Source organism: Dreissena polymorpha, chromosome 4 (assembly GCF_020536995.1).
Source record: "Dreissena polymorpha isolate Duluth1 chromosome 4, UMN_Dpol_1.0, whole genome shotgun sequence".
NCBI lineage: Eukaryota > Metazoa > Mollusca > Bivalvia > Myida > Dreissenidae > Dreissena > Dreissena polymorpha.
Window position 1 is genome coordinate 129,099,828 of NC_068358.1, and position 27,985 is coordinate 129,127,812.

At 36.6% G+C, this 27,985-nt stretch overlaps 2 protein-coding genes across 2 annotated transcripts in view; both read right to left on the reverse strand.

Annotated features, from left to right (window-relative positions):
• Window positions 1-4,872: 4,872 nt before the first annotated feature.
• Window positions 4,873-12,783, reverse strand: LOC127876458 (DNA ligase 1-like). The gene is made up of 6 exons (XM_052421759.1): window positions 11,768-12,783; window positions 11,398-11,560; window positions 10,272-10,472; window positions 9,216-9,592; window positions 8,506-8,639; window positions 4,873-5,269 (listed from the first exon to the last, which is right to left on the reverse strand). Exons 1-6 carry the CDS (start codon window positions 11,900-11,902, stop codon window positions 5,200-5,202), a joined length of 1,080 nt encoding a protein of 359 aa, XP_052277719.1. The 5' UTR covers window positions 11,903-12,783; the 3' UTR covers window positions 4,873-5,199.
• Window positions 12,784-16,168: 3,385 nt separating this feature from the next.
• The window catches only part of LOC127876449 (semaphorin-2A-like), a 148,679-nt gene continuing 136,862 nt past the window's right edge, over window positions 16,169-27,985 (reverse strand). Inside the window, exons 18-23 of the mRNA XM_052421745.1 lie at window positions 27,857-27,978; window positions 26,854-26,990; window positions 23,447-23,544; window positions 21,988-22,305; window positions 21,655-21,746; window positions 16,169-20,247 (exon numbers count right to left, since the gene is read on the reverse strand). Coding sequence (XP_052277705.1) covers window positions 20,218-20,247; window positions 21,655-21,746; window positions 21,988-22,305; window positions 23,447-23,544; window positions 26,854-26,990; window positions 27,857-27,978 — 797 coding nt within the window. The 3' untranslated portion in view covers window positions 16,169-20,217. The remainder of the gene's footprint in view (window positions 20,248-21,654; window positions 21,747-21,987; window positions 22,306-23,446; window positions 23,545-26,853; window positions 26,991-27,856; window positions 27,979-27,985) is intronic.

Consider the following 27,985-nt stretch of genomic DNA (forward strand, 5'->3'; position numbering starts at 1 on the left):
ATCTAGTTATTTCGAATATAAATATTGTTGAATGCATTATCTTTAAATAGTGCATAATAAATTTGATGTGCTACTGTTGCAAAATGTATACTTGTGAGTTTTATAAATCACATATGTTAATGTCACTTTGATTCACACTACTGAATATAAATGAAAAATAAAAATAAAAACAACATTTGTAATAGTTTACTATGCTAAAAATAATGCAATTTTTAAATTGTTTCACAACCAGGCTACGCATAAACACGTATACAATTGATATCATATAATGCGAAGTTTTATAACAGAAGAAGTCAACTTTAATATTATTATTATGTAATAGTAATATTTGCAAAACATTAAAATATTGTATGCTGCTCAAACATAGTTTGATAGGCTGTGATTATTTGCACCCAACGTAATAGATATGGAATGCCTCAATGCAGATGCATTTACTCACTTGTTTTTCCTTTGTAATGTTAACTATATTTTACACTATACCATGCGATGCATATCCCAAAAGGCCAAAAAAACATGTCTTAAAGGCATATCTGATTAAGTTTAAGATGACTGCTTTTTAGACAATATCATACTTTTCTCTTGTATGTTATTTATCTTATTTCTAGGCTAAAAACGTCTAATGAATTGAGGGATTCCGAAATACGACATTAGTTCAGTTGCGAGATTTGGAGATGGGTTTCACACAATAACCATAAGACTAAATTAAATACCATTTGAGGTCAAATATTGCATAGAAGATTTTTCTTCTGCAAAGTATGTGTGTGTGTGTGTGTTTCTTTAATTCCTCCACTCAATCATGGATATGACACCACTTTGTACCATATCGTAGATGGATTAATAGAAAACTTAGATGATGCTGTTGAAAGCGTGTCTGTGACAATGAACGTAGACCATTTTCGGTTAAAAGTTTGATGCAACTATTGCGGGCAAACATTTGATTTGATTAAAGCATACGGGAGAGTAAACGTGATATGCGCGCTGTGCAAACGCCAATTCAACATACAGTGTACTTGCTAAGCTAGGGTTGAATACAACGTGTTTGCTTCGTATGTGGGAAGAGTGGTCATTTTGCTAGGGAATGCCCTAAGCAGGAAAAGAGGAGGGTTGAAACGGGGTCAGTTAGAAACAGATTCAGGAAGTTAATAGTACTTTAAGGAAAATATTTCAAACGAAAGTCTTGATATAGATGGACATATATCTCATCGGATTGATACGTTCGCAAATATTTTTTTTTATAAAAGGTGCAAACTTTACTCATACATATATTGTCGGAAAGTTCATCCCAGAAATGTACATTGTCATGTTCTTACCTTTGCAACGAAAATGATGTGTTTCGCAATAAGTTCGAAATAGGGCTTCCTAGAATACCAGCGATGTCACCCCTAAAGCCAGCTCCCCTGACGTTACATGACATAATAAAGGGCTCATAAGCACCTGAGCTAGTGTACTTTCCGGTCTTACATAAATCGCAAATATTCAAATCTCTGACGTTATCTTTTCCAAACATCATTTCATCTATAGCAACGCGTGCATCGTAACTAGCCCTACTTGCTGGGAATTGATATAAAGACCTCGACGTCAATCTCGCTTTTTAGCCGACAACGCTCAGCATTGAAATGAGCTTCCCACTCAATTTTGCAATTGCTGGCGAGGGTTACAGTTATCCCATATGGGTACTTAACTAAAAGCCTCGTCCAATAAGGCCTCCATATTATTTATTCGCGCTTCAGTTACAGCCAATGTACTCACAATTGTATAAGAGCTGAGTTCGTTGTAAAGAGGCACAAACATGAGCTGTAAGCTTAATAACTGTGCAATTAAAACGCCCAAAATTGTACCTAAAGTAAAATAGTTTATCTGCTGAAAAAGGTGTGATTTCATTAGTGTTACTATTATGATATACCCTAATAGCAATGAAACATGTCTGCTTTGCCTATTAAAGAGCGGTTTACGCTTACAACAATGTTAGTTCTTATTTGTTTATTTTTTCTGCTGTTTTGCGCGATACTTGATTTATGTTATCGATCATTTTAGTTTTATCTCTTATGATAAACAAAGCAGACATGTTGTATTGCTACTATAGTTCATTCCGTCAATAGTGTGTGTTTTGGTATGAAACGTCTTTATAGTGTTGTTTTATGGATTTGATCTTCACCTTTCTTTGGATGATGGCTTTGACGTTCATGTCTTCTGAAGTTTTTGGTGTTGTGTGATCGTGTGTCGACACAATATGAATGTGAACATGCGTTTATTACTCTCGTGACACTTGGTCTGTGTTGACAGTTTTCCCACACCCGGCGGTCCAGGAAAAGCGCCTGATGAATCAGCAGCTCCTCACCAAACTCTCCGAATAATTTGACTCTGTAAGGAGGCTCATGGAGGCCGGCAAAGAAGATAACTGTTATAGTTGTGTATTCCGAATCGGCGTTTTTCTGTTCATTACTTTTTGAGAAACAAGTATACGGATCTCTTTATGTTATGCGGATCGTTATCTACAATATTGTTCGATACCTTGTTATCTTGGAAAAGATCTTGTTTAATATATAAATAATGTCAATATACCGATGATGCTATTATCACAACTCAATATTTTTGTTATCAGTATCATCAGAAATGACCGAGTTGTTTCATAATACAATTGTCAGTGGTTCGATCCCAGGTGGGGTTAACTTTTTTTTTCTTTCTTTAATTTCATTCTTGTTTTATAATGGAGCCCTTTAGTCCTGTTGTTTACATTTATCAATTTAAAGCATTAAATCACAAACTTCAAAACATGCCGCAATCTGTGAACAAGTACATGTAAGTTATTAATGATTAAGGTCGAGTTTGATACGGTAAGGTATTATGTTTGTGATTAAATATTGTTTTTTATTAATGTATTTTGGTAAGCTGTTGTGAACTCAGTTAAGATTGCAAACAATTTCTAATGGTTATGTATATTTCTACAATCTATGTACCGGTACTTGGGTTTTGCCTAATTGCTGAATTTTATGAAATTTGACGCAGACGGTAGGGATGGTTAAAACAAAAAATCTCTGTTAAAAGTGCGGTGACCCCCTTTTTGTATTTGTGTTTTATGATGACAATACGACGAAGATGAACATATTTGAGCAGTTTCGCAGAATTCTATTTGACAGATTAAAAAAAAAAAATATTTATGTGGTTACAATAGTAAACAATGACGTTTTTTGGTGTGACATAAAAATTATAAAAAATAAATTTCTTAAAATTTTACTTGTGTACTCCATTTTATTGGTAGTGTGTGGGTTAATTAAATGGTATATGATGTATCTTAGCTTATATAATATTTACATGTTGCCATTTTAATATGTTATTAATCAATTTCACGCAATTAGAGATTTTTCAGTTTTATTGAAAAAGTACATGTTATATAATGGTGAATAAAATCAAAACAAGGCCGGTGACCCTATGTTTTTATTTCATTTTCATATAGTATTTGTATATATATCTTAAAATAAATTTTGTACAAAATCTATTTGATGGAAAAAAAATCAGCAAAACTGCAGCAACACCCCTTAATTAAAGCTCGTGCATTTTGCGTGTATTTCGTGATACAGATGAAGTGATTTACGTGATATCAAAAAGTAAAAGTGCATTTATTGATGTTCCTCGCGCATTATGTGCTACACACGTGCATTAGATAATATATAAAACAAGTATTTTATAATTTTCCACATGCATTGTGTGACATTTCTCATGACTTATTCAATATTTCCGCATGCATTTCATGCTGCAGGAGTGCTGGATATTGGAGTGCAAGATTACGAAGCACAAACTGACCACTGTCATGCTGATCACGCATTACCGTATAACCCTCGGATATAAATGTCAGGGTTCGCACAAAGACTCTCCATGTGAGTTGCTGGACTATGTGTTTATTTGTTTGTCGTAAGCTTAAAGTCCTTCAAAACAATATTGATATTATTCGTTTACTTTTGCTTTATTTTTGAAGAAGCCATTGTCTTAACACCGACATGGTTCTACGTATTTTGTAGTTTTATTTCCCGATATACAGAAATAATTGCATTTGAACTTTGTCTTAAATGTTAAGATCAAGTATTGAAATAAAACACACATCTTACATACAGACAAACAGACGGACGGACAAAAGGAAGGAGAGTCGGACAGACAGACAGACGGACTCTGTTTTTAGAGACAGAGAGGCTGGTAACCCCTTTACTTTGTTTCAATAGTACAATAATCATAATAATATTATTAATAACAGCAAATAACAATGATCATCATTCATAGCCATCATCATCATCAGAAAGAACGACAGGCAGGTGATTCCAGAATAGTCAAACTTACTGTGTACGGTCGGAGAGACGGACAGCATAGGTACGATATGACAAACGGACAGACAGACATGCAGGCAGACATGGTGATTCTAGTATATCCTCATATACTTTGTATCAGGTATAAAATAATATAATCATTAATCATAATACAGTGCAACCTCTGAACAGCGGTAAGTCAAGGGAAATTGCCAATGTGTATTTATAATACATTCGCAATACATGTTTTTTTACATGTATTATTCGCCAATGTTTGATGTTATCCTTACCATATACAGTGAACCTACCCTGTCATTTTCAATTCACTAAACAAGGAAAGGCTTTGTTGATTGAACATATATGTTGCAAATTGCTGAACCCTTGGGGAACAGGTGTGCATGCTTTTTCTATGCAGTTTCTTACTCCATTCTTTGAGGGGAATGACCTAGGTTCAAATATGGGGAAGGTGGATAGTTGGCATACTGCAGGTATGGAACCAAGGTGGCGGAAACCAAGATGGTGCCCATTAGACGTTGTTGTTTTTGATCTTCATTTCTTCGTGTAACAATTGTAAGTATTCAGTGCCAATAGTTTTATTTGTAAATGTTTAAAAAATAAATATACACTCACAGAGCTTTCAGATATGACCATAAACGAGGTCAGCAAACGGCAAGTCAGTGTCATTTAAGTTTAGCAATTTAATACAACAACAATTAAACAGTAATTTAGGCATACATGTAAACCTTTACATAAGGTTACCTTGTCCACAAAGATCAGTATCTGCGATATCATAGTTATTTAATTGGCATGCATAACACAATGTCTATTTTGTTACAGCACTTTATAGAACTAGAACCGTTCTCATTGTTTTGCTGATGGTACAAAAAGCGCCGTCTCTACATCATTAGCTGGTGTTGTCTTCACCATCTTTCTGCATGTCGTCGCCCTCTGTCTGTTTATCAACTGACGATCGTCTGGAAAATGAACCTTCTTCAGGGTATTGCGTAAAACGACGAATTGAGCCTGTATCTGGGGAAACGGGTCTTAATGCATATGCGTAACGTATCGTCCCAGATAAGCCTGTGCAGTACTTCACAGGCAGATCTGAGACGACAATTTATGCCCATGCAGTAAGTCCTGTTTTACCAGAGGGAGACTAAAATATGTAGAATTGCACGCTTTAATAAATAATAATATGTTTATGTTAAAAACTAATTTTGGTCAGAACATGATCGTACACTAAAAAGTGCCTCATAAAGAAATAATTGTACATTGTATTCACTAACTTTATCATATAATTTTCGTTTTCATTTAATTTCTCTGAAATTAATGAATATACGAGTGCATTATTTATTTAAAATGTGTGTCTATCTAACAAAGTCTGTGAGAATTGTGTGCGTGTTTGATATAGTCCATTAATATGTTTTACCATGAACGTCAAAGAGTTCTTACAGAGTTTTACAGAGTTTTACTTCACTATCATTTCCGATTAATTTAATTTGAGGTTATAAGATGGAAGAATACAATACTATTGAATTATAACTTTCCACCATTGAACCTGTATACTATAAAGACCATACTTTGTTTAAAACAAGAGCACCTCCTAGCGGGTGCAGACCGCTCATCTATTTTTATTTTTAAAGGTGAAGGGACCTATCTCAATACTTCAATCAAAACGGAGGGAGGGTGGGGATAGAGAGGGGTGTATAGCGAGGTGGTGTGGTCATTTATTACATTATCTTTCAAAAAAGAAATTTAAAAAAAAAATTGGGGGGGGGGGGGGGCGGGGGAATTCTTGGGGGGATGGTTGGACAGCCTTTCAAAAATAAAATAATAAAATAAATACGTGGTGAGCTTTTGTGATCGCCTTTTGTCCGTCGTGCGTTGTCCGTTGTGCGGCGTCGACATTTGCCTTGTTAACTCTCTAGAGGCCACATTTATTGTCCAATCTTCATGAAATTCGGTCAGAAGATTGGTCTCAATGATATCTTGTATGAGTTCGAAAATGGGGCGGGGCATTTTTCCTTATATGGCTATAGTAAAATCTTGTTAACACTCTAGAGGCCACATTTATTGTCCAATCTTCATGAAACTTGGTCAGAAAATTCATCCCAATAATATCTTGGACGAGTTTGAAAATGATGCCAGTTGGTTGAAAAACATGGCAGCCAGGGGGCGGGGCATTTTTCCTTATATGGCTATAGTAAAACCTTGTTAATACTCTAGAGGCCACATTTATTATCCAATCTTCACGAAATATGGTCAGAAGATTTGTCTTATTGATATGTTGGATGAGTTCGAAAATGGTTACGTTTGCTTGAAAAACATGGCTGCCAAGGAGCGGGGCATTTTTTCTTATATGGCTATATATATTTATAGTAAAATCTTGTTAACACTCTAGGGACCACATTTATATTCCGATCTTCATGAAACTCGGTCAGAAGATTCATCCCAATAATATCTTGGACGAGTTCAAAAATGATGCCGGTTGGTTGAAAACCATGGCCATCACGGGGGCGGGGCATTTTTCTTTATATGGCTATAGAAAACCCTTGATAACACTCTAGAGGTCACATTTATTTTCCGATCATCATGTAATTTGGTCAGAAGATTTGTCCCAATGATATCTTGGATGAGTTTGAAAATGGTTTTGGTTGCTTTTAAAACATGGCCACCAGGAGCGGGGCATTTTTCCTTATATGGCTATGTTTGGCTATTGTAAAACCTTGTTAACACTATAGAGGCCACATTTATCTTTGAATTTTCATGAAATTTGGTCAGAAGATTGGTCTCAATGATATCTTGACTGAGTTCGAAAATAATTATGTTTGCTTGAAAAACATGGCTTCCAAGGGGCAGGGCATTTTTTCTAATATGGCTATATTATAATAGTAAAATCTTGTTAACACTCTAGAGGCCACATTTACTGTCCGATCTTCATGAAACTTGGTCAGAAGATTCATCCCGATAATATCTCGGACGAGTTCAAAAATGATGCCGGTTGGTTGAAAAACATGGCTGCTAGGGGCGGGGCATTTTTCCTTATATGGCTATAGTAAAACCTTATTAACACTGTAGAGGCCACATTTATTTTCCGATCTTCATGAAACTTGGTCAGAAGATTTGTCCCAATAATATCGTGTTATCTCAGGTGAGCGACTTTGGGCCCACCAGGCCCTCTTGTTTTAACCATGTTTCTTTTTTTTTTTTTTGGGGGGGGGGGGGTTGAGAGGGGGTTATAGTGTGGGGTGTGGTCATTTATTAGGTGATCTTTCAAAAATAAGACAAACATGGACAAATGGGGGGGGGGGGGGTCTGGGGCGGGGCGTGGGGGATGGTTTGGGTGGAGTCTATTGTGGTATGTCAGATAAGTGTTAAAGTATGAATCAAATCTGATCATAAATACAGAAGTTATGGCAATTTTAGCAAAATTTAATGCTTTGACCTTGAAAGGTCATTCAAAGGCAATTGTGAAATTCAACTTGCCAGGTACAGTACCCTCATGATAGTAAGAAAGTATTTAAAGTTTGAAAGCAATAGCCTTGATACAACAGAAGTAAAGTGGATCTAAACACACAATTTAACAAAATATTCCAAGTAAAAAACGGGCCATAATTCCATCAAAATGCCAACCAGAGTTATGCAACTTGTTCTGTACAGTCCCCTTATGAAAGTAAGCGAGTGTTCCAAGTGTGAAAGCAATAGCTATGATACTTTAGGAGTAAAGTGGACCAAAACACAAAACTTAACCAAATTTTCAATTTTCTAAGTATAAAAGGGGCCATTATTCTGTGAAAATGCCAGTCAGAGTTACATTACTTTGCCTGCACAGTCCCCTTATGATAGTTAGTAAGTGTTGCAAGTATGAAAGCAATAGCTTTTATACTTTAGGAATAAAGTGGACCTAAACACAAAACTTAACAAAATTTTCAATTTTCTAAGTATAAAAAGGGCACATACTTCTGTCAAAATGCCAGCCAGAGTCATCTTACTTTGCCTGCCCAGACCCCTCATGATAGTAAGTAAGTGTGCCATGTTTGAATGCAATAGCTTTGATACTTTATGAGAAAAGTGGATCTACACACAAAACTAAACCGGACGCCGACGCAGACGCCGACGCTCAGGTGATGACAATAGCTCTTTTTTAAAAATAGATCAGCTAAAAAAGGATAAATTTTACACATTGTTATTCGGCGCCAGAAGGCCGTACCTGTGTTTCCGCGGTCGGTCCTGTGACGCTACACCGGAAGGGACGTTGGGGTGGATGGTGGAGCCGAACGCGACGTCGAACGCCATTCGCATCCCCATCCGTTGCCGTTCCTCTTGCATCTTCTGGATCTTTATCTGCGTATAAACATGATAAAACGTGTCTCAATACATGGGCTGTCCGCTCAGGCTAATAAGGGACGACACTTTCCGCTTCGATTAAATGTATCGTTTATTGGAGATCTCTACTTAGAAAAAATCAAGTTCAGGCGAAAATTGTCGTCCATGATTAGCCTGTGAATACTGCACAGGCTAATCTGGAATGCAGTATTTACGCACATGCATTTAACCCCGTTTTCGCAGAGCGATGCTTGCATAGATTCTGACAACGATAGTTATTACATCGCAAATATAGTTTATGTCGATAGAAAACCAAAGCTCGTCTTATCAAACGACTTAAGGGTTACCATTTAATTTCTTAAGACGAATTAAAGCTGAGCACCAACATGTATGATAAGATCATTGTAATAATCGAATTAATTTCATGTATCTTTTACACGTCTTTTTCTCGGAACAAGTTAGCATATAAATCCATTTGTTTTGAGGTAAAATTTGAATTTAATAGATAAGAAAGTTTCCGATTCTGAAGTCCATACAAATCTAGAACAAATATGAAAGGCGGAAAAAACAATATTGAGCTTTTTGCCGGTTTACCTTTAGCGTGTCGAGCGATTTCACCACCTCGTCTTTGCCCTCCTTATTCTTCTCGCTTTCTTCCCGGGCGCGTCTTTCCTTTTCGCGCGCTAGACGCATCGTCTTCTGCTGCGATTGCACCTTTTGTTTCAGCTCTTCGATTTTAATGTCTCGCTCCAATAGGAGCTTATGCTGACAGAATACCAAATCAGGTAGAAACTTGTCTTTACTGGTTTCGCCAAGCTTTTCATAGCAGCTTTCTATAATTGTCTCTAGTTCTTGTACCCGATCAACGAGTAGACTGACCTCTTTTTCGATCTTGTCGATGGTGACGTTGTCCGGAAGTATGTTTTCAAGGTCACCCTGGTCGCTTTCGTCGAGAGACGACAACGGGATCCCTAAATGATTATATTGTGTTTTGAACTGATTGTGAACAAGCCTTATATTATTGAAGAGAAAATTTATAATCGCATGAATCGAATAAAATAACACTTAAAATGATCGATACAAATGGACAGAAAAAATATACTACCATGTATTATGTTTCAAATCACAGGTGGTTAGCGTGTGGCTATGATATTAATTAGTGAAAACATCATTTTGTATAATAAATAATCATATTATAACGAAAAATCAACTTTTATGAGAAAAAAATCACTATCGAATATATAATATTTGATGGTGATTTTTTTAGAAAAGTTTATTTTTCGTTATAATATGTTTATTTATCATTCAAAATGATGTTTTCACTAATTAATATCATAGCCACACGCTAACCACTTGTGTTTCAAATATGTTGTACTTTTCTTGTTACTAGCGCATCACTGAATATTTTTTAGTTAGGTATAGTGGATATTTATTTATATTTAGGCTTACATTTATTTGATTGTTCATATACTTAATTAATAAATTCACTGCAGTCTTATTTAATGAAATGTTGGATATCGATTAATCCCAGCAGAACCTTTTGTTCCATCTTTTTTAAATTGAATACTTGTATTGCGTGAATGTGTAAAATCGTCTAATTTTAACTTAAAAGGCATTCATTTTTCAGTAACAACCCCGTGGCACCCTTGCCTTGCATAAGGCGCCTGTGTATGGCGTACAGCTTGCGGCCCGGCATGCTGCCACTGTTCAGGTTGGTATCTATGGTGATCTGGCGGCACAGGAAGTCCTCGACGTTCTTCCGCTGTGCGTTGTTCATGCGAGTCGTGCGCGCGAGCTCCTTCACGTACGCCTTCACCGTCTGTCGGATGTCCCGGTTCACGTCGGATTCCGCTGAAAGATATCACAATAATGTAACATAATGCTTTTTGCGCTAGTTTGTACCCGTTAGGATCTTATTCGCCTTAAGGACCCCTATAATATAGCTACGATGTTGTAACTCCTCTTATTACTCCTCCTCCTTCTCCTCATGCACCGCATCAACATCACAACCACAATCGGCGTCACATAATAAGTTTATTTAAATAGCAGAAATAATTAACAATCAATAATAGGTTACGAAAAAATATTCACATGACATATATTGACGCATGTGTTGTGCGTCCCATATGAACGTGTAGCGTTGTTATTTCTTAAACAAAGCCGTCAGTTACTGAACTTTCTAAATCAGTTTACACGCGCGTGCACCCTGCAGCAGACGGCATCGTAATCAGTAATTTCACGCTGCAGCAGACGGTCATTTAATTAGTAAAGTCGGGCGTGCACCTTGCAGCAGACGGCCGCTAGATCAGTAAACTCGGGCGTAAACACTGCAGCAGACGGCTCCTAGATCAGTAAACGCAGACATGAATGATGCAGCAGATGGTCCCTAGATCTATAAACTCGGCTGTGAACACTGCAGCAAACGGCCCCTAGATCAGTAAACGCAGACGTGAACACTGCAGCCGACGGCCGCTATATAAGTAAACTCGGGCGTGAACCCCGAAGCAGACGGCCGCTAGATCAGTAAACACGGGTGTGAACCCCGAAGCAGACGGCCGCTAGATCAGTTAACTCGGGCGTGAACCCCGTAGCAGACGACCACTAGATAAGTAAACTCGGGCGTGAACCCAGTAGCTGATGGCCCCTAGATAAGAAAATTTGGATGTGAACCCCGTAGCACACGGCCGCTATATCAGTAAACTAGGGCTTGAACCCCGTAACAGATGGCCGCTAGATCAGTATACTCGGGTATGAACCCCGCAGCAGACGGCCTCACCTCTATCCTGCTCCATGAGCTCGGCCTCCTTCTCCCGGAAGTTCTGCACCACCCAGGGGTAGTCCTCGCTCAGGCAGTCCATGAACTTGTCGTATGCTTCCGGTCCGCGCTTGGTCAACATATCCAGCAGGCGCGCCATCTGCCTGTCGTTGTCGATCTCGCTCTGCAAGTAAAATAATACGCTCCTTAGTTTGAGCTCCTTTAAAAATGTATTGTTATGTTTCAGCATGACATTGGTAATTGTCAAATGCAACGGTACCTTTTCCAGCGCCACCTCATTAAAAAAACTTGACAAGAAACCATATATTTTTATTATTTAATCAACATTGTCACAATTAACATTTCACACGCAGCCGACGCGATTACCCACCTGAATGACCTGGATCATGGACGTGTTGAACACGCCACTCTCTCTCAGTTTCGACAACAGCCCTTCCTCCATGATCACGTTATCGCGCAGGTACCGCTGCCTCTTCAGCAGCAGTTCCCGGTGAATATCGTCCATATCGACTTCCGCTCAGTAATTGGTGAACAATTGTAGCATCGACTTTACCCGCCCTGGTCCGCGTATTTAATTTATAATTCCAGATAATGTATTGTGTTTTTTGTTGTTTTGTATTTCGCTATTACGCGTTCACTGAAGATTATTACAGAGTATAACATCAAACGTCACTTTTATTTTGCTATGGCGTTTTTGTACAATAATTTTACCGAAATATGCTTACGTTTTGTAAATTACAATACAAATTCATGTGTATATCCGTTTAAGCATAGATCGGTCATATATCTTTTCTATAACGTTTGATCAAACAGTATTTTGGTACGATGACAACTATTAAAAAGATTGAGTTGCTATCATCTTACTCAATAATTGACAAAACGGAAGCTTGAGGTTCACTTCTTTATAATAATGTAGTTTTTGTCAACTACATTTGTACACTTTATTTTTTAAGCACGCGTATTCAATAATTCTGACACAGAACTATTCTATTCCGCTTTCGTTGGGACTTATCTGTATATCCTCACACAAGAAGGTCGTGTTTAACTGATGTCCGACAGTTTTTGGAAATCCATGCGTTCAAACAATTTTAATTAAAATCCGATCGAATGACCTCCAGAAACAAATTAGAGAAAATACTAGGTTAAATACACAGCGATCATTTTATACAGGCACAGTTAAAGACATTTAAACCCTCAATAATAAGGCATAATCAATTTGTTCGTATACTAAACAAAGATAACGCGAGGCCTATTTTAAAGCAGATGACTTTGGGATTACAGCACGCCACAATGCAATATTGAAATTTGAAACTATGACACGTTATGATAAAGATTTTGCCATCCAGAGATTTTGTTTAGCATTGAGATGACTCGGTTCAACATAGAAAATTGCTGATGTGCTAAATTTCATAACTTTTTCGTGAAGTAAAAAATCATACTGTAGTTCGTTCTAAGTAATAATGTTATTATTCATTGTTTGAGTAGTTATTACAAAGGCTCATGCGATAAATTTCGATGAACATCGATATTTCGCGCGTATATTATGGTAATTATGCGTCTGTGATCTAGCGAAACTACGGCGGAGGTAACATATTATTTGCCGTTGATAATACTGTTATAATAAAACTTAAAAATGATTCAACTTTATGGCATATGTCAAGGTAAAGTATAAATTCCCATAAATAAGATACCATTGAAGATACCCAATGGATGGACCACGTATCCAAAGATTAATGATTGTTTTTTGTCTGTCTGTCTGTCTGTCTTTGTAAGTTAACGGAGACGTTACATGACACATTTTCAACCAGGAAATAATGTGTCTGTCAGTAAACGTATCGCATGATTCGAAAAGCAAGACGTTGATTCCAAATTAAATTTAAAATGTACTCAACGTTGTTTTTATTCCCAAACTAACGTCAATATGGTGGGAGAGGCTGCTTTTTAGGTCACTGGTTCCCTCTTGTCCGTCGGTCTGACTGTCCCGAAGCTTGTGAGGACTGTAAATTTAACATGCCTTGAAGGATTACGAAATTATTTGTTCTTTAAGTGTTAAATCATGTTCGTATTATTAATCATCGGCAAACAGTGTATGACATCAAGAAACGAAAGTCGGTTTGTATTTTCTTTCACGCATGAACTTGATGAGTTTGGAACTTGACACTGTGACAGTAAAAGAACGTAAGACGTCAAAAAAAGATATCCTGTGTAAGCAATTCCAAATAAGATAGCAAATAATGTTCTTACAAAGATTTTCTTTCGTTATAAAAACATTTTTCGTCGTTGTACTTTTCAACAATTATTTTTATACCTAGGCGCTTTCAAATGCACGTGTGTTTATTGGTTATTGTCGGCTCGGTTATTACTTACATCACGGAGCGTATATTGAGTCCGTGCTTACATGTACCCCGGTACTCAAGTACCCAGGGTACAGTAAATACACTCAAACGTACCCGGAAATTTACCGCTAAATCGGTCGTTGTCGGCTATTTATTTTTGAAATTTATTATATTCACATTTATGTCAATTTTCTGTAAAATGGCCTCTATATTATCGAAACTCATACTCAAAAAGCATGTTGATGCAGTTTTTTTTTTAAAGAGAAGTTTGTTTAAGATAATCGGTAGCGCGTTTTACGACATCGGATTTTAGGCGGGAATATAACTCGGGTACAGTCTAAAAATCGACCGGGTACGATTAAGTATATTTACCGTACCCTGGGTACATGAAAGTATACTTAAGAGTACCCGGGGTACATCTAAGTAGTACCCGAGCCGACAATGACCAATCGAGCTCAACTAGCTCAACTGAGTGTAAAAAGATTGTATTTAAAAACTTGAGTTTATTATCTTCATTATATATCAACACCTGCAAGATACAATTCTTAAAAAAGATATGCAGATTAATAAGACTTAGATCGAGTTCGGTAGATATTTTGAACGGACTGACCCACATGTTAAACATGTTTGAAGTTCATCTTTCAATCACAAAGTAACATACATTCCTATACGTGTTCTATAACATCAACATAAATTCAGAAAAAAAAATCCATTCTATCGAATAGTATACAATCTAAAATTATTTTCATTTAACTGATCGGTAACAAATATGGATTGTTTAAAATAACAAGCCGTGGCGTGTGTAAGGGTGCCAATTTTGCGTACACGGCATTCATACCACCGAGCTTATAATTGTCGATATCTTATCTAATCAGGTCTTGATCTTTGTAATTTGGCGTATGTAATAATAAGTGAGGTCATTGCATCAACTGCGATCGATATAGCAAGCGTGTCTATGGCCTCAAGGCGCTCATCTCATACCCTTAGGAACTGAGCAGGCAGTGTTCTATGACGTACCATTTGTGTCAAAAGTCAACAAGACCTACTAGGTAAAAAGAGAAATGTACGTCGACGTACAATATGTACAATTTTTACCGACCCTTGAGTGTTAGCCAATCAGAAGACCCCTTACATATGCTGCTTTGATCCGCATGTTTAACATTCACTGCGCTATTTTCAGACTCTATACGAATTTTATTTCAAAATTTGATTCCATATTATTTGGCCTATGCTTTCTAAACAATCGTGTTTCCACAATAAAACAGCGGAAGTCTACACTGTGTATTAGCAACCTGCTGTGGTGATCCCTATCTTATCCCTTTGAGCGTCAGGTTATGACATAGATCAGACATCGGCCGGCTGTCCAATAAAGTGTATAATATTTATTACTTAAACCGATTTTAGAATAAATACCGTCAAGTAGATACTTTTTTTTTCAATTTTGATATTTTTATTCATTTTGTCCTCAATTAAAAAGAGATTTGAAACATTTATTATGAATAAATCTGAAGGAAAAGCGACTCGTGAGACGAGTGTTTTGATTGGCTGTTCAGAAAATATGTACGTCGACGTACGTCGAAGAACAATATTTGTACGTCGACGTACAATACATTTCTCTTTTTACCTAGTAGGTCTTGTTGACTTTCGACCCAATTTGTACGCCATAGTGTTCACAGGTTATTTCCTCACATTATCTAACATGAACTTGCGATTATATTGTATGCTGATATTTGGCTTTGTCAGCTCTGGTGTTTTCCTTGAACAATTTTGCCTTTTAATTAAGCATGTTTTGACTGTTACATTTTGTGGGACACATTTCCAAAATCATGGTTCGTGTAAGTAACATCGCAGACTACTAGTATATTATATTATATATTATACACTTAGGCTGCTGTTAGGTGAATTAATCAAGCTAATTTATATTTATTACCTCACATATACATTTCCATGGGACTGCACCACTGCAAGACAAACTGACTTCAAAGCATTGTCAAGTGTCCATAGCCTCCAAGACAAAATCGACACTATGCACATCTTTGTTCACCTGCCAAACAGCCATTCGTCACCGGTGTCGATTTTACTTTAAATGATACAACTTTGAGATTTTGTTGAACTAGATTTGGCATATCCACCACTTGCTCAAATACAAAATATCATCTTTAAATACACTCAATACAAAGGGCCAAATTGCATTGAAGGTTACTCAGCAGTGACCTTTGAATCAGCTGAGCAGTACAGGAACTCTGCAGGGGCATAACATGTCATAGAATCGTGCAGCCATAGCCGCCGCCTTTTGATGCAATCATAGCAATATGGCTTGTTGGAGAATGAACACCTTTAGCATCTGTCTCCTTATGTCAGATAATTATTTTAACAGTAATATTCACATTTTACCAATTTTGGAATGGTTGTTCATCACAAATGTAGATAATAGCAACAAGAGCACAGTTTTATTTCACAGAATTCTCAGCAATAAACAAAATATGGAAAGAACAAATGGTGAAGCCACACATGTATATAATTTATATTTATAATTTATATTATGTATTTCCTGCGATATCAAACAACATCGTTACACAATGATCACAAGGTATGTTTAACCAAAGACCTATAAAATACACGCCCGCCGCGATATTTGATTGAATATAGCTATAGCGGAGAAGAAGTTGGTTTAACTTAGAAGGAGTGGCATGATTTACAAAATATGTACAGCTAATCATGAAAATATATACAAACAATAAAATTCTTTATGATATCATTTCAGCTGTTGTTAAATTTTACAATATCACAAACCAAAGTCAAAAGCGAAAGTTATGTATTATTTGTAAACTTATGAAGCTGTTCTCATTTGAAGTTAGTTATCTAAAACCAAATAGTAGGTGAATATACAAGTATTTGATTACACAAAATGTCAAGCAATACTTGTCAAAACTACACCTACAAACACAATAAGTATAATTTGTTTGGCTGTAAATGAAAACATAAAGGACATAATAGGAGTAAATTTCTCATTTTAATGATATTATAGTATAGTAAGAAATTCAAAGGCAAACATCTTCAAAACTTATTTTCATAGAAGTAACAACATATAGAGACATGCATTTAACACTGAAGAAAACACACACAAAAACGATTGCTGTAGGCAAGATTGTATAAATCAGTACTGACATGCTTATTATATATAATGCTGTGTGAATGAGGCTTATCAGGAGTTCAGGGAGTTGTTTGCTTTGCAGTATACAACAATTGTAGTTATATTTGCATCACCAATAAATGTGGAGAATATTATAATTCAATTACAATATATTCCACATTTATCAGACAAAGCATAATCATCCCGTCTCCCCTTTGAACAATAGAAGGACAATATGCACAAATTATGAAAATTATTCAAAACATTTAGTCACACAATATGAAACGTAAATAAATACTAGTAACGCTGAACACCATATATAAAATATCACATAAACCGAGATAGTGACATGAAGGAAAATAAACGAAACATTAACACTGATGCATAAATAAAAAAAAGAAGCAATGGTTTTACTTATTATCATTAATTACTAGCAATTTATGTTTAGCGTCTTACTATTCTACAATTAACTGTTACAACAATCAGTAACAACAAAAACTTGGAGTAGGTTGGGAGACCATCATGAAAAGCTGGAAAGATTTTATGGACATTTATGACAAGTTTTAAATTTCACTGTTGTACATATGCAATTCGAGGGCTGAACGGAAAACTGCAGTATCTCCTTCTTTATTTAATATGAGTTACAACAGTCTTCCGTTTAGCCCTCGAATTGATTTTATTTGTTTAGTTTTTTACCGTTTACAACAGTATTTAAGTCATTTTATGCCTTTTTGTTTAACAGCTCACACTTTCCTGTATTAGCTGGTGTACCAGTTCTAACATATATATATGCACATATATATACCCATAACTGTAAACTGCCCTATTTGAACCAGAATACAAGGGATAATGGCCATAATAAGGATTGCATGACCAGTCCCAACATATGTTAAATATTTCCACCAGGGATCCATACATGTGATCCTCAGATTATTAGTCCAATGCTCTTCCAACTAAGCAAACCTGCCCTTAAATAAATGATCAGTGTTAACAATTCGCTTTGTGAAAGTGACTAATACATTAATTATGAAATTTCTATTACTGTTAAATCAACAGGAAAAACAATTCATGTAATATCAAATAGCAGGGCAAGAATTTAAACGCTAAAAATCATATACTAGTAACTAGTAAACAAATTACTAAAACATTAAGGAAAATTAAACAAGATTTCTTTGAGAAACACAATGCCCCCCAGTAAGCCAAATATGAAGTTGCTATGTAGTTTATCAGGGTTGCCACCAACCTGATGAAATAAAATTCCCCGACTTTTCACTGACTTTTCCCTGACCAAATCTTGGTTTTCACTGACTAATTTAGTAGTAGTAGTAGTAGTAGTAGTAGTAGTAGTAGTAGTAGTAGTAGTACATGTAGTAGTAGTAGTAGTAGTAGTAGTAGTAGTAGTAGTAGTAGTAGAAGTAGTAGTAGAAGTAGTAGTAGTAGTAGTAGTAGTAGTAGTAGTAGTAGTAGTAGTAGTAGTAGTAGTAGTAGTAGTAGTAGTAGTAGTAGCAGTAGCAGTAGCAGCAGCAGTAGCAGCATTACAATACCAATACTTAAGAATGATCAAATGGGAAAAGGTAACCTAGCACTGGCAGTAAATATGGGGCTCATTTACAGGTCAGATTTGGAATCTCTGCTGTAAAATGAGATTTTGAATGAATTAAAGGGAGGCAAATCTGTAATAAAAAGAACATGCATACACCGTAGTTGTTTCCCTTGTTTGAACCATGCTTAATCCTTAAAATGCCTATTTCCCGTAACTGTGACCTTCACCTGTGACCTTTGACCTAGTGACCTCAAAATCAATAGGGGTCATCTGCGAGTCATGATCAATGTACCTATGAAGTTTCATGATCCTAGGCCCAAGCGTTCTTGAGTTATCATCTGGAAACCACCTGGTGGACCGACAGACCGACCGACCGACATGTGCAAAGCAATATACCCCCTCTTCTTCGAAGGGGGGCATAATAAATAATTGCAAACATTTGTTACAAATACAGACAACACAGTCACGGTAACAAATATTCAAGTTGGCTTTGTGAAACTAAAGAAAGCATCGATCATAATTTTGTTTGTTAGTCTGTTTTGCTTTTAACTGTTATTCGGTTTTATGGAAGTTTATATATATTTATGAATATTTACAAAATGGTAACAAATTAATGAAATGTGTTAAGCCTTTGCTGGGCAACCTATGTGCATAATCACACAATATATATTTAGATTTCAAAATAACGAAAAAACACATCATACCACAAAAATGGGTTGTCACTTTGATTCCCACTAAGTATTATTTGTTCTCAGAGAAAAACAAAAGGCAATAATTTGAAAGATAATTTAGAAAAGGTTTCAGTCTGTGTACCCAGAGCCCTTACTCAAAATGTCCTCTATCAATATATATGAAGTCATATGTTACTCCCTTCAATATTTAGGAATTTATGTTAACGAGTAGTATAGCCTGCCTTCACTTGTCTTTGCTAAGGACATTTGCAATCTAATTATCTCAGGTAAACATTCTGGAATTTTCGAAAGTTTAATAAAACGATGGTAAAGGCCCAGTCTCACTATGATGCCAGTGAAGCCCCGGTGCGTGAACCAGGGATCTACCGGGATAAACCAAGGCTCCACGGGGAATGACTGGGATGAACCGGGGCTCCACCCAGAAAGTATTAAAATGTTTAATACCTCCGGGATGAACCGGGAGTCACAGGGAAGGACCGGCAACGACTGGCGCGGCACCGGGAACAACCAGGACGGCACCCGGAACAACTGGGACGGAACCATAGCTCCACCGGGCCCATACAGACCCGGGAAGAGCTACGGCAACGCCCTGGTTGTTGCCGATGGAGCCCCAGTGAATGCCGGAAGTGTCCCGGTATAGCTATGGTACATCGGTGCTCTGCCGGGACGCCACCGGCGTTCACCGGGGCTCCGCGGGGGCATTACCGGCGATGACCGGGGTAAAACCGGGTTGTTGCTGTAGCTCTGCCGGCGTCGGATGCCGGTATAGCCACAGGGAGTGCCGGCGGAGTTATAGTATACCGGGGCCCTGCCGGCTTCCACCGAGGTTCCATAGGGGCATTACCGGTGACAACCAGGGCCCTGCCGGGGCTTCACCGGGATAAACCGTAGCTAGTCGCGGGTTGACCGGGACTCTGCCGGGTTGTTGACCAGCTTCAACCGGGGCGGCACCGGGTAATAGTGTGACTGCATTAAATTTTTTATACAAATCATCCCAGTTCTCGCCGGTCGACCGGCGTTAGCAAACTGTGATGGACCGGGGCTCTACCGGCAATAGTGAGACTTGGGCTTAAGATGTGACCAAGATGCCTGACATCAGAAGGTAAACAACACATATCAGGGTGACCGTGTGGCTTGACAGGTTTCCTGAAAAAGAACAACAGTTTTACAATAATTCTTAACACACTCTGCTTTTCTATCTCGAATGATGTCAACCCTAAAGCACTTGGATATGTAAATGACGCATTTGTAGTTCCTTAGAAAATCTAATTAAATTGAAGACCTTTCTTGCTTAATTAAGTTTTAAACTCTTTATTTCCAACCCTAAGATACTGAGCAGCAAACAGCATAAAGCTGAACAGATTGCGAGTTATTTGCAGGCTGTTCTGGTTTAATGCTGGTTGCATAAACCCATTTTCACTTTGCTTTGGAGCAGGAATGGATCAGCATCATGTATATTGTAATTTGCAATTACTATTTGGTCAAGTGGTAACTGGTGCGAGCTCATGAAAATATTTATTAACTCTGTTTCCATAGTTAATGATACCCCATTATAAAATAACTACTGTTCAAATAGAAGAAACGATATTCACTGCTAGCGCTGTCTGTTTCTGAATCATTTAACTAGCCATACGCTTTTTGTCAAAACACAAGTTCAACTGGTTACATCAATAATCATTATTCCACAAAAGATATTCTTCATTTTACAAAGTGCGTTTTTTGTCTTTGAATTTAAAAAATATAAGATCAAGCGATCTAAACTCTTTAAACACAAATCATATCATGAATACAACAGCACATGAATATAAAGTGACAGTTCACGGAATAGATCGTTGTTTTACATATAAATCGTATAGGAAGAAAAAAAACTTTACATAAATTCATTGAAATATATTTTTTATCGAGGTTGACATCGAAAACCTGGTCAAAATCAGTTTTGAATCGATAAAATAACATATAAATGATCATAAATACATGCTATAGGCTAAAATCATTGCAGCGTCGCGAGTTATGCAAATTATATCTAATTTAGCTTTCGCTAAACATTATTAGCATATGGAAGATAAATACATAGATTTAACAAAAACGTAAGCGTTTGCAACTCAGTTTCCGTCTGTAACAGATGTATTTGCATTTGTTCTTACCTTCTCTCCACTAAATTCGCCCGTATCCTCAATTTTGTTTATTAAGGTTTGAATTAACGTGTCAAATTATGAATATTAATTAGGTTGTTTTCATACTTTACCGTACTTGACACCAAAATAAAAATCACTATATTATTTGTTTTCAACCAATTTCATCCGGATTTTCAGTGATATCCTCAATAAAAACACGTTTTCTTATGATTCTTCCCATATATATAGCTATGACCGGGCCGCGAACTGTCACTTTAAAATATGAGCAAGGCTCTGGGAAAACTTGAATGTGTGTAAAGTGTTGTCCCAGATTAGCCTGTGCACATGCACAGGCTAATCTGGGAAGACTCTTAAAAGCACATGCATCCCAAGTTTTCCTAGATTCGAGGCTTATATGAATTCTACATGTTCAGCTTACCAAATAATTTGAAGAACAGTCCTGCCACTTTCTGAAGGATGATGACCAATCATTGAAGGCCTGTTTCCAAACTTCTACCATGTCTTCTTTATCTGAAGATAGAAATGTATTTTATGTCAGATAGGGTATGATGAATAACAAGTTCTATCTGATAAGTCATGGAAATCAAATAAATCTACAACTTAAATTGAAAATTATAAATTGGAATTAACAGATTCATTTAAATGGTTTTTCCCTGGTTTGCTTTCACTTATATACAATCACTCATGTGTACAGTTTTACATCAACAAAATTTTCTATTAAAAAACTCACACACACATCAAGATTACTTACCTGTTGAAGTTTGAACGTTCAATCGTATCTTTTCTAGTATTCGCCCATCATCTGCGCTCTTTGCAATATATATACCACTATCTTTTATTGTCAAATTGCGAATAATTAAATCGCCAGATTCAGATGTAGCAGTTCTAGTTGGGTCTTCAACAACAGTGTCCGCATCTGCCTGGCTTCTCTTTTTCCTTCCATTCGTTGTGCTTGCTTCTTTAAACCAAGTGACACCTGTGAAGCGGACATTTTGTGACTTGATCTGAAGTGTGCTGTAGGCTCCCTCGAAAGCTGGCTGAGTAATGGGAACTGTACTGTTATTAATATCTACAATGCAGTAAATTAACTGGTGGTTAGTTCAGTTACATACACAAATGTAAATGGTATGTTAAATTATACTTACCCACATAATATATTTTTGCATCGTTTTTTGATCTAGAAATTTTTTATTGAGGTTTGATTTTTCTATTTTCTGGGACATGTACAAGCATAATTATTAAGGTGGCAATAAAGTAGTGGATATGGCGTCTGCCAAAAAATTAGGAGGTCCCTGGTTTATCCATATTCTGGCAGCGTTCTCAAGATTTTCTTTAGACACAAAGTACTGGTTTTTCCAAGGAAGCAGACTAAAGAAATGTTCAATAAGCCTAAGGCTTGTGACGCTTGAAGCTCACATAAATATGTTTAAATTGGGCATAACTATGATGCCGAAATTATAATTGATGGGGGAAAACATATTCATGTTAATTTCTGATTAGCACAAACAACAATCTTTTGTGTGATATACAAAATGTTTGTAATCCAAATTGAATGAAATATGTTAATATTGTTAATTGTTACATGCTGTAACACAATCTCCATTTTAGGTAGTGAACATCCTACATTTCTCAACACAATCTTTTAATTCCAAATCCAATGAAACTTCTTATTTTATCACATTCTTTAATGATTACTCTGAGAAATCAATTATTGCTTTATTGACAGTTCTTGCATTACACAGGTTAGTATTATTAACAGAGGCATCTTTTCAAGGACACAAAAGCTCTGGAAATTGGCCCCCATTAAGCCTCACAAAATCTTGTTTGTTTCATCAAGATGGTTGTTATGGGTAATTAACAATTATCAATTCTAGGAGATTAATTAATGACGTTGTTCTTTTACTGTTCAGTTCTTACAGGTGTTATATTTTAAATGACAGTGTTTGTAACACATTTTATTGATTGCTTAAATCGGAGCTACTGGTAAACAATTGCATGGAATTAGAGTGATAGTACAACTAGTTTAAAAACAAAACTGTTATGAAAAAGTTTAAGTAACACGATTAAGTATGTAGCAAATAAGAAAAGGAATTGTAAAAGAGTGGATTAAAGATTTGACCACAACCTGTTGTTATTTTTCAGATCACTCCTGAAATTATGTAATTTTAATACCTTATTCCATCACATAACTTTTGCAAAAAATAATTTACCTTTAATAATTGCTTTCTTTATAAGAACTCCCACTAAGCTTTCAGTTTGATGCACATCATTGTGGTCTGCTCTAGGGTTACCAGTGCCTGTACATGAACTGAAACAGCAAACACATACAGAAATTAATCAATAAAATAATCTGTAATACATGTAGTTCAAAATGAAGTCATGTTTACAAGTCAGTCTGATCAACAGCTTTTCCCCTCAGTATTCCTTTTAACATTAAAACATGTGACCCTGACCTTTTAGTGGGGTGACTGCCACATGGCTTATGCTCACTGCCTTACTGTCTTAGTATATAACTATTGATGCAGGTTTCAGGCAAATCCTTTAAAGAGCACAGGAGATAAGAATAGACAGGGAAATACATTCTAAAACATTCAACCTTGAAGAGTTACCTGACTTGGAGTTCAAGTTACTGTCTTATGTCTTCTACCCATTGTCAGAATGAACAAAACATTTGGGTCCAGTTTCATGAAAATACTTTAGATGGTATAGATACCTAAGGTGGTCCTAAGACAATGCACAAAGATATTCTTCTGCTTTGATAAATGTTCATTTTCTATCAGTCACCTACATATTGACTGTGAGACAAATTAGATGGTGAATATCTGTAATTATTAGTTATATGAAAATTAAACATGAAAACAAGAAATGTGTTTGTCGGAAACACTATATCCCTTTCTGCGCCGCTTTGAAATTATTATTTTTTGACCTTTGACCTTGAAGGATGACCTTGACCTTGAACTTTCACCACTCAAAATGTGTGGCTTCATGTGAACACCGCTTTGAAAAAAAGTTGTTAGTTTAACTTTGACCTTGAAGGATGACCTTGACCTTGAACTTCCACCACTCAAAATGTGCAGCATCATGAGAACGCCACTTTGAATTATATATTTTTTTTACCTTTGACCTAGAAGGATGATCTTGACCTTGAGGATGACCTTGACCTTGAACTTCCACCACTCAAAATGTGCAGCTTCATGAGAACGCAGCTTTGAAATTTTTTTATTTTCTTTTGGACCTTTGACCTTGAAGGATGACCTTGACCTTAAAGGATGGCCTAGAACTTGAACTTCCACCACTTAAAATGTGCAGCTTCATGAGGAGGCCGCTTAGATTTTTTTTGTGGACGTTTGACCTTGAAGGATGACCTTGACCTTGCACCACTAAAAATGTGCAGCTTCATGAGAACGCCGCTTTGAAACATATTTATTTTTTTTTTACCTTGACCTTGAATTTCCACCACTCAAAATCTGCAGCTTCATGAGATACACATGCATGCCAAATATCAAGTTGCTATCTTCAATATTGAAAAATGTGTCTGGCAGAAACACTATGTCCCCTTCTGCGTCGCTTTGAATTATAATTACACATGCATGCCAAATATCAAGTTGGTATCTGTAATATTGCCAAAGTATTCATAAAACTAGAAATGGCGTGGCAGAGGTCGACGCGTATCCCCACGCCACATGTTTGACACAGGGGCGCCCCAGGGTTGGTAATGGGGCCATGCATAGTTGAGATTGACCGTATTGTCCTAAGAGATGTTCAGTATAAATTTGAAGTAATTCAATGAACAAATGAAGAAGTTAATGTAAAATACTTACCTAAAAAAGGAGTGAAAATCTATACCCTAATTTCTCCTCCTCATCCTGCTCTCCTAACAAATCTAATAATGAATCAACTTCACTGTAGTCAATTATGTACATGTCATCATAATTGGAATGACTTATTGAGATGACTGAACATGCTCTCTTATAGCCAATCTTCTTGCTTCTGTTTTGGAAAAGTTATGTTTTGAGATTAAATGGTTGACTAAATAGTAGCATCTCAGAAATTTTCTATCGCAATCTTGTACACAACAATGAATATGTTGAATTTCATGTCTGTCTTTGATGTGCCTGTTCAAAGTCCATCTTGCTTTAAATTGTTTCTCACATTTTCCCACACACTTTGGCAGATTTTCAGTAATGAGTTTAAAATTGTAATTGCACAAATTGAAAGTTTCAGCCCTTTTATAGATTCTTGAGGCTATATTCCATGAGTTTCTCATGCTTTTTATGCTTGACTGCATTCTATCTCTTCTCTCATATACGGGTGTCCCTTTGCGCCAATATTTTATAATCCCTTGTATAAACATTAGATTGAGCTAAACCGTTTCACAGATGAGTTAACACAAACATTTGAATACTAAATACATCTCTGCGCCACTACTGTGTAACTCTATGCGCCACTTTGATTTTTTTTATATATCATTTGGCAGGTTATTTACTTACCTCCCTTTAAAGATTATTACTTCCCTTGGATTTGTTTTTTTTTACCTTTGACCTTGAAGGATGACATTGACCTTAACCACTCAAAATGTGCAGCTCCATGAGATACACATGCATGCCAAATATCAAGTTGCTATCATCAATATTGCAAAAGTAATGGCCAATGCACCATACAGGGAGGCATAAAAATAAGTGAAAATCTCTGACCCGGCCCCGCCCCAACCCCCATAACTTTTGACCCAGAGGTCAGATCAAAGTTCAGTCACTGTCAACGTCGCACATTTGCTCATAGCTACCATGTATGTAAGTTTCAAGGTTCTAGTGCTAATAGTGTAGGAGGAGCAGGTGGCCAGGACGGACGCACATCAATACAATATCCCCACTTTTTCTCTGACAAACGTGGGGATAATGAGCGATTTTGGCCACATATACTTGACCTCTGACCTTGAAAGATAACCTTCACCTTTCACCACTCAAAATGTGAGGCTCCATGAGATACATATGCATGCCAAATATCAAGCTGCTATCTTCACTATTGCAAAAGTATTCATAAAATTAGCAATTTTGGCCACATATATTTGACCTCTGACCTTGAAGGATGACCTTGACCTTTCACCACTTAAAATGTGCAGTTCCATGAGATACACATGCATGCCAAATATCAAGTTGCTATCTTGAATATTGAAAAAGTTATTGCAAATGTTAAAGTTGGAGCAAACAGACCAACAGGCCAAGGTACAGACCACCAGACAGGGCAAAAACAATATGTCCCCCACTATTGTGGGTGGGGTCATAAAAAAACACATGAAAAAAACACAAGAAATTTGACCATGCCACAAAACAAGCTTTTCATTGCTTTACCAATTCCCAATTACATCATTTACATTTAAACTCAAAACTGTAATATTGTGACATTGACATTGAGCTCATGCATTCTGCACAGAATCTCATTGACCAAATCTTTTGAACCAAGATTCATGAAAATCCTTCAATAGGTATAGGAGATGCCTGGCGGACAGTCAATGGCACACTATTTGACCTTGAAGCATGACCTTGAACCTTGAGGTAGTATGACTAAGTTTTGCCTACAATTTCAAACAATGAATACTGTAAAATGTGAAGCTCCCTACCTGACATCGCAAGTATTGTTGCAGTATGCACACAGTGTGTTATAGACGCAGGCGTCACAATGAACCATCTTTGTGCAGGTTTTTGTCAAGTCGAATTTCACCACTTCATGATCGGTGCCCAGGTACAAGGTTGAACTCTTGAGAGAAGAAAAAAAAGAGGATAGAGATCACTGTAACCTTCGCTTTTTGGTAAATTTGGATTTTAGCTATTATAACCCTTTACCACTTAGATATGTATTTTCACACATGTGTAGTCCCATAGATAGTTATATTTTATTTAAAACCTTTTGTTACTAGATTCAAGTGTATAAGGCTTCATCTCCAAACATTGGAAACTAATTAGCAGCAAACAGCATAAAACCTGAACAGACTTGGGAGTAACTCTAAGGCTGTTCTGGTTTTATGCTGTTTGCACATAGCCAGTTTCACTTTGATTCTAAGTGGGAAAGGGTTAAAACAGCTCTGATGAAACATTTACTCATGAAGACCTGAAAGGTTTGTGCTCATTTTCATCCCTAATCTTTCTGAATTCTTATATAATGGGCTTTATTCAGATAATTCATCTTATACATGTACCATACTTATTGTAAAGTTCTTACACTAGGGTAATTTTTTTTAATGTGATCTTTGAAATTATAATATAGTTAATTCAAATTTTTTTAATTACTGCTATATTTGACAAATATTGGTTAAAAGTTAAGGTTAAGAGTTACTAAACTGGATCAATATACAAATTAAGATAAGTTCAGCAAATAAAAAACTTTCATGATCCACGTATTACTTGTAAAACGTTTATATCTAATAAATAACTAGATGCGATTTCTAATTCTTTTTCTTTAAAGGAAGGATCATTTTAGCAAAAGTCCAGTATAGGCAGAGAGTGTCATCCCTGATTAGACTGTGTGAAATGCACCGGCTAATCTGGGACCACACTTTACACACATTCATTAAGCCCCATTTTCCCAGAGCCAGGCTAATAAATAACATGATCAAGTTTGAAAACCTCAAGTTTCATGTCCCAAATAGGAGCATCTTTCTTCAAAGGCCTGTACACTGCATTTTCTGTACATTTTGGCTTGCCGCTGGTAAACGTCTTCATAAAAATGTCGTGCACACTTCCCTTATCTGTAAA